At 44.0% G+C, this 6,925-nt stretch overlaps 1 protein-coding gene across 1 annotated transcript; it reads right to left on the minus strand.

The window, feature by feature from the left end:
* Positions 1-4,195: 4,195 nt before the first annotated feature.
* On the minus strand, positions 4,196-4,780 carry LOC115936205 (RNA polymerase II subunit A C-terminal domain phosphatase SSU72 like protein 2-like). The gene has a single exon (XM_055355238.2). It carries the CDS (start codon positions 4,778-4,780, stop codon positions 4,196-4,198), a length of 585 nt encoding a protein of 194 aa, XP_055211213.2.
* Positions 4,781-6,925: the final 2,145 nt, after the last annotated feature.

Here is a 6,925-nt window from a genome sequence, read left to right on the forward strand (position 1 = left end):
GCAGAGACACTCCTCAGTTCCCAGACTGGATGGCTGCCGGGAAGAGACGCTCCTCATTTCCCAGACTGGGCAGCCAGGCAGAGACACTCCTCAGTTCCCAGACGAGGTCACGGCCGGGCAGAGGCGCTCCCCATATCTCAGACGATGGGCAGCCGGGAAGAGACGCTCCTCACTTCCCAGACTGGGCGGCGGGGCAGAGACACTCCTCACCTCCCAGACGGGGTCGCGGCCGGGCAGAGGCGCTCCCCATATCTCAGACGATGGGTGGCCGGGCAGAGATGCTCCTCACTTCCCAGACAGGATGGCTGCCGGGAAGAGGCGCTCCTCACTTCCCAGACTGGGCGGCCGGGCAGAGACACTCCTCAGTTCCCAGACGGGATCACGGCCGGGCAGAGGCGCTCTTCACTTCTCAGATTGGGCGGCTGGGCAGAGGGGCTCCTCACATCCCCGACGATGGGCGGCCGGGCAGAGACGCTCCTCACTTCCTAGACGCGGTGGCGGCCGGGCAGAGGCTGCAATCTCGGCACTTTGGGAGGCCAAGGCAGGTGGCTGGGAGGTGGAGGTTGTAGCGAGCTGAGATCACGCCACTGCACTCCAGCCTGGGCACCATTGAGCACTGAGTGAGCGAGACTCCATCCGCAATCCCGGCACCTCGGGAGGCCGAGGTGGGGAGATCACTCCCAGTCAGGAGCTGGAGACCAGCCCGGCCAACAGGGCGAAACCCCTTCTCCACCGAAAAATACAAAAACCAGTCAGGCGTGGCGGCGCGAGCCTGCAATCCCAGGCACTCAGCAGACTGAGGCAGGAGAATCAGGCAGGGAGGTTGCAGTGAGCCGAGATGGCGGCAGTACAGTCCAGCCTCAGCTTGGCATCAGAGGGAGACCAGGGAGAGGGAGAGGGAGACCGTGGAGAGGGAGAGGGAGAGGGCGAGCCTCCTTCTTCTTCTTCTTTTTTGAGACAGAGTCTCGCTCTGTTGCCCAGGCTGGAGTGCAGTGGTGCGATCTTGGCTCACTCACTGCAACATCCGCCTCCCATGTTCAAGCAATTCTCCTGCCTCAGCCTCCCAAGTAGCTGGGAGTATAGGTGCACAGCACCACACTTGGTTAATTTTTGTATTTTGGATTACTGGTGTGAGCCACAGCTCCCGGCCCCATGTCCGATCTACCCCAAGGTCTGACCTGGATTGTGTAATCACCATGTGGCTTGTTTGTGGTTTTACACAAGTCTAATCCATGAAGCAGAGAATGTAATACTTCAAGCTCAGTCTGTTGGTTGAAGCGAGTCGTAAGGCAATGTCCCTGGATAGAAGGGGATGGGTAATAGACTGCACATCATGATGGGGGAATGGCACGCGTGTTCAGCAGAGACAACGGCTGGCAGCTATGTTAACAGATGTGCAACCACACCTGATAAACTATCAGATTGACAAATGTTCAAAAGCTTGACACTATACCCTGCTGGCAAGTTTGTGAGGGAAAAGGCATGTTTGCCCGTCGTAATGAAAAGTGTTACAAGCTCTATGGAGGGCATCTTGCATATCTAATAAATGTAAAAACATGTTTACTCTGTCTTCCAAGTAGCCTTATAAGTAGCTAGGACTCAGGTGTGTGCCACCACACTTCGCTAATTTCTATTTTTTATGTTTTTGTAGAGATAGGGCTTCACTATGTTGCTCAGGCTGGTCTTGAACTCCTGGCCTCAAGGCGATTCTCCTGCCTCAGCCTCTCAAGGTGCTGGGATTATAGGCATGAGCCACTGTTTCTGGCCTATACGTCTCTTTGACCACAGTAATCCTACTTCTAAAAATTAACCATAAGGTCTATCAGCAGAATTATCCAACTGAAGAAGTGAGAAAAAAAGAACAAAAAAGACAAGAAAGAGATCCTCAGATACTGGAGGAACAACATCAAAAGGTCTAACAGATGTGTAGTTTGGGTCTCAAAATGAAATGAGAGAAAGAATGGGACTGATTTTTGTTTTTGAGGCAATAATTGTGAAATTATTCAAATTAGGTAAAAAGCTAAAATATTACAGATTGAAAAAGCTCACAGAACTTCAAGGAGGCTTAAAAACAAAGAAAGTTGTATGTAGATGCCTCACAATCAAACTGAAAATTAAGACAAAGGGAAAAAATTTAAATGTAGCCGAAGGAGGCAGGACAGAAAACACTGGTACCTTAGTAGCATCAAGCACACTTGATTTTGATTACTCTCATCGTCCTCCAGTAATACAAACAGGATTATTTGGAGAAATGGTTGATTCTGAGGCTGGAAATATATAAGATGAACCTGGGGCATCTCATAATGCCAGAGTGTTTCCTTTTCCATGAAAAATGAAGTAAAACCAAACAAACACCACGATGGGGCACATGAAAGGGCCCAGGAGGCAACTGAAAGTGCTTGCGATGGCCAAAAGAGAAACAGTTTGAGCAACAAAACAAAGCAGGATCGAATTGCAAGCCCACATAGAAAAATAAATATCCAAGATTCCATACTGCTATGAAGAAATAATTGAATAAATACATTAATGAGGGGGAGAAAGGACACATCTGTGAGGAGTAAGTCCATATAATTTACATGGATAATCCACCCACAAGGAAGTAGGGCACAAGTCCCCACTCCTTAAATGTGGGCTGCGCATAGGGACTTTTTCTAAACAGTCCAGCATGGAAAATGGGAAAAAGGGTAAATTCACAGTGGAGAAGGCTGATGAAGTGGAGCTGGAAGGTCATGAAGGAGGGGAGCCCATGCTTGTGTATTTGAGATAAGAACTATCACAAGGACTCTCTAAAACCCACGAGAGATTATGGCACATCCTACATGCTTTACACCATCAGCAGGTCTTACACACTTTGCTCATTCTGCATGGCCACACATATTTCTATAACTGCATTATCTTCAAGACTGCAGCATTCCAGATAAAATGTTCTCGCAAGAACACATGCCTAGCAATGGCTGTCTCCACCAATAAGCTAATGCCGACTCCTGCAATGAGCTTCTGTGACCAATAAATTTATTTCAAAGCAGCTTCTGTGGACTTCTTTTTGCCTTTAAAAGTTTCCCCTTACCCCAACCTCTCAGGATACACCTGTGACTTGTTATACCCGGTGTATTCCTGATTCCAGTCCTTCATTCAAATAAACTCATTTTGAGAGCTAATCTCTGCTGTTATTTTAGGTTGCCGTAATAAGTCTAGTTCAATAGATATCATGTAAATTAATTTAACTATGAACAACTACTTCTGATCTATTTTTCTCCTATTAGTAATCATGGTTTAGTGCCACTACCAAGGATTATGAAAAAGTGTTTCAAATGTTTCTCCTTGAAAACATCATTAGGTTTCTCACCTGATGTTCTCAATGTTCATACCAATGAACATTTTAAACCTAATAAAATTTTCACTATGAAAGATCCCTTTTATTTCAGTGTAATTCATAAGGCTTAAACAAAAGCATGTCACTTAGTGGCTTGAAATGCATCCCCCAAACAGAAATAGGAATATACTTTTTATTTAAATTTTTTATTTCATTTAATTTGATGACCTATGATTTGAGCAGATAATTCCAAATTTTACAATAATATGTAGTTGATTATCCAACTCAGATTTTACTTATTAAAGTGTGCATTAGTAAAAAAGATATAATCTATATGTAAAAACATTTATGTGTTCAAACATGTAATATTATACTCTTATTAAAGAAGAACAACATTTAAGTTAACATACCACACTCCATTGGTCTCAACTAACTTAAAAAATTTAAAAATGAAAAAATCCACTCAAATTGAGAAAAGGAAGTTTATTTAAAAGGTGCTTATCTATACAATGTTATTTATCTGCTGAATACCCTTAAACAAATCATTTTTCCAGCAGTCCATTATCAGCTCAGTTTGCTCATCTGGAAAATGGCGTCATGGTGGGCTAGCTTCCTTGTAGAATGATATAAGCATTAAATTAGTTATCCCATGTAATGCACCTAGAACAATGCCAAGCATTTTTCGTGCTTTTAAAAATGTTAGTCCTTCTCATTTCCCATAAAATATTTTCTTGGTAATAGTCTCTTTCCAGGTGATATGTACAAAAGTAACACAAACAGTACTGAGTGGAAGGTCTTTGCAGATACTTCTCACAATAAATCCGGACTAAAGTCCCATGCCTAAGTTCTTACTGAGGAAGGGGACAAAGCCAGCCCAGATCTTCAGTAGAAGCAGACGGTGTGAGGAAACCTTTTTCCTGCCTTCTCCTCCATTTGCAACAGCAGCTCCTCCAGATTGTCTTCCATGTCGTCTGACTGCTGCAGGCACTGGCAAATCTCACAGATGAGGAAAGCTCCCAGGGTGGCATCTTCCAGGGTATCTTGGATGTCCATGTTGATCACGTGCACAGGCTGAAAGGTGTGCTGTTCTCTGGAACACAGATCTTCCACCACTGTGTCATAGACACTCTCCTCACAGGTGAAGATGACATCAAAGAAATCAGTGCACTCCTGAAATCTTTCTGGACCGGGCTTGATTCTCTCATTTCTTCCCAAGATGTGTAAGATTCCGTTGCGGGTGTAGCATTCTCTATCTTTCCTGAGGAGGTCATTGTACATCTCCTTATATGTTGTTGCAAAATCATAAACTACAGGACGATTGGGTCTTGGTCCTGGTAGCCTCACATGAGATTCAGTTCCAAAAGACCGGACACTTAGCCCTTTTCTCCTGAGGATGCTGTGGGCCTCCATGCTCCTGTTGACATTGCTCACGCACACCACAGCCACCCTGAGTGGGGAGGAGAGCATGATGGCGGCCACTGGGAACCAGAGAGACACAGGCACCTCAGCTGCTGCAGGGACTCGGAGCCAAGGAGACGACCACCTATACCCAGGTCTTCCAAATGAGCTAATGTGGAGGCACAGGAGGCAGGTTTATATTGAGTCACCTTAATTAGTGGGTGGAGACTTCATGACTTCTGGATTGATTAGGTTGTGATAATCGTCTCCTAACTCATCACAAGAACAATCAAGATGATTAAATTACCTAAAGCATTAACTCTCAACAAAGCTGGCACCACCCAGTCTGGATTCATTTAAAAGCTGGCGTTTGCTCTGGTGGTTCTCCTAGTGAATGGGGGCTGCTATTGACAATCGCCAAGACAATTAAGCTACCTGTAAGGATGTCATAGGACTCTCCAGTGACCTTCAGACATGAAATTGGATGATAAACATGTTGACAATGTCCAAGGCTGCACCCTATTTAATTATCAATTACAAGTGTTGTTGCTTGTTTTAATTTTCATAATGTTCGAGAAATGCAATTGCATAAATCACAGGACCATTGTATATAGTTTTGTCCAGAAATTCACAAAACTTTTCACCAATACAAAAAAAATCCCATTCTCAACAACATATCTGCTTATGGTATTTTAAGAGTTATTCAACACAGCATTTTCTGCATTTGATATTACTGAAAACATAATGATTCTTCAGAGAATGCAGGAATTGATGCAATCCTCTGCCTCCAAGTACAGCTGTGTTTGAGCTTTTCTATACTTAAACGCAATGTTTAGAATTTTTTTTGTAGTTGTATAATTTATCAAGAAAATAAACGAGATTTTAAAATTATGAATGGGGTTTCCAAAAATATGATAATCATGTCACTTTTAGATTGATTAGATTATGATGATGGACTGCTAAGTAATTACAAGAACAATCAAAATGATTAAATTCCTAATTCAGTAACTCTCCACAAAGGTGGCCCCACCCAATCAGGATTGATTTATAGGTGAGCTCTGTTTGCTGTCACTCACTGATTTACCAAATATTGGGTAAATAGTAATTTTTTTTTTTTGTTTGAGGGGTCTCGCTCTGTCACCTAGGCTGGAGTGCAGTGGCACAATATCAACTCACTGCAACCTCTACCTCCGAGGTTCAAGGCATTCTCCTGTCTCAGCCTCTCAAGTAGCTGAAGACTACAGGCACGCGGCACCACACCCGGTTAATGTTTGTATTTTTAGTAGAGATGGGGTTTCACCATGTTGGTGAGGCTGGTTTTGTACTTCCGACCTCAAGTGATCTGCCCGCTTTGGCCTCCCAAAGTGCTGAGATTGCTGGTATGAGCCACCTCACCCGGCCCAATTTTACTTGTTTTTATTAATCCTTCTTAAATGTATGTAGAGCTCACATTTATTTCAATATAAATCAGATCAGAGACATCACTTTTGTCCTTGATGCAGGGACAAAATCTATCTATAAAGCAACATACTGTATTTTTCTATGTCCCTCTTAAGGTGATTCTTACATGGCAAATACAGCAGGTTCTCAAGTAACATCTTTTTTTTTTTTTTTTCTTTTTTGAGACACAGTTTTGCTCTGTCACCCTGGCTGGAGTGCAGTGGTGCCATCATGGCTGACTGCAGCCTCAAACTCCTGGGCTCAATCAATCCTCTCACCTCAGCCTCCTGAGTAGCTGGAACTACAGGTGTGTATCACCATGCCTGGCTAATTTTTTTTTTTTTTTGTAGAGGATGGGGTTTCACCATGTTACCCAGGCTGGTCTCAAATTCCTGGGCTCAAGTGATCCACCCGCTTTGGTCTCCCAAAGTGCTGGGATTACAGGCATGAGCCACTGTGTCCAGCCTCAAATAATATCATGTTATTATAATGTTAACTTAAAAAATTGACTTCTGGCAGGCCAACGTCTGCGTGGGGTTTGCATATTCTCCCCATGTCTTTGTGGTTTTTCTCTGGATACTCTTGTTTCCTCCCACATCCCAAAGATGTGCACATTAGATGAACTGACATCTCTATGGTCCCAGTATGGGGGTGTGCCCTGAGTCCCGGATGGGGTCCTGTCCAGCGTTGGTTCCTGCCTCACACCTTGAGCTGCCGATAGGTTCCAGCCACCTGCCATTCTGAACTGTAATCAGCAGGTTGGAAAATGAATGA

The sequence above is a fragment of the Gorilla gorilla genome, chromosome 9, assembly GCF_029281585.2.
Source record: "Gorilla gorilla gorilla isolate KB3781 chromosome 9, NHGRI_mGorGor1-v2.1_pri, whole genome shotgun sequence".
NCBI lineage: Eukaryota > Metazoa > Chordata > Mammalia > Primates > Hominidae > Gorilla > Gorilla gorilla.

What these genes read in the sequence shown, in the direction of transcription:
- LOC115936205 (XM_055355238.2), bottom strand. Translation starts at nt 4,780, where the DNA reads ATGCTCTCCTCCCCACTCAGGGTGGCTGTGGTGTGCGTGAGCAATGTC.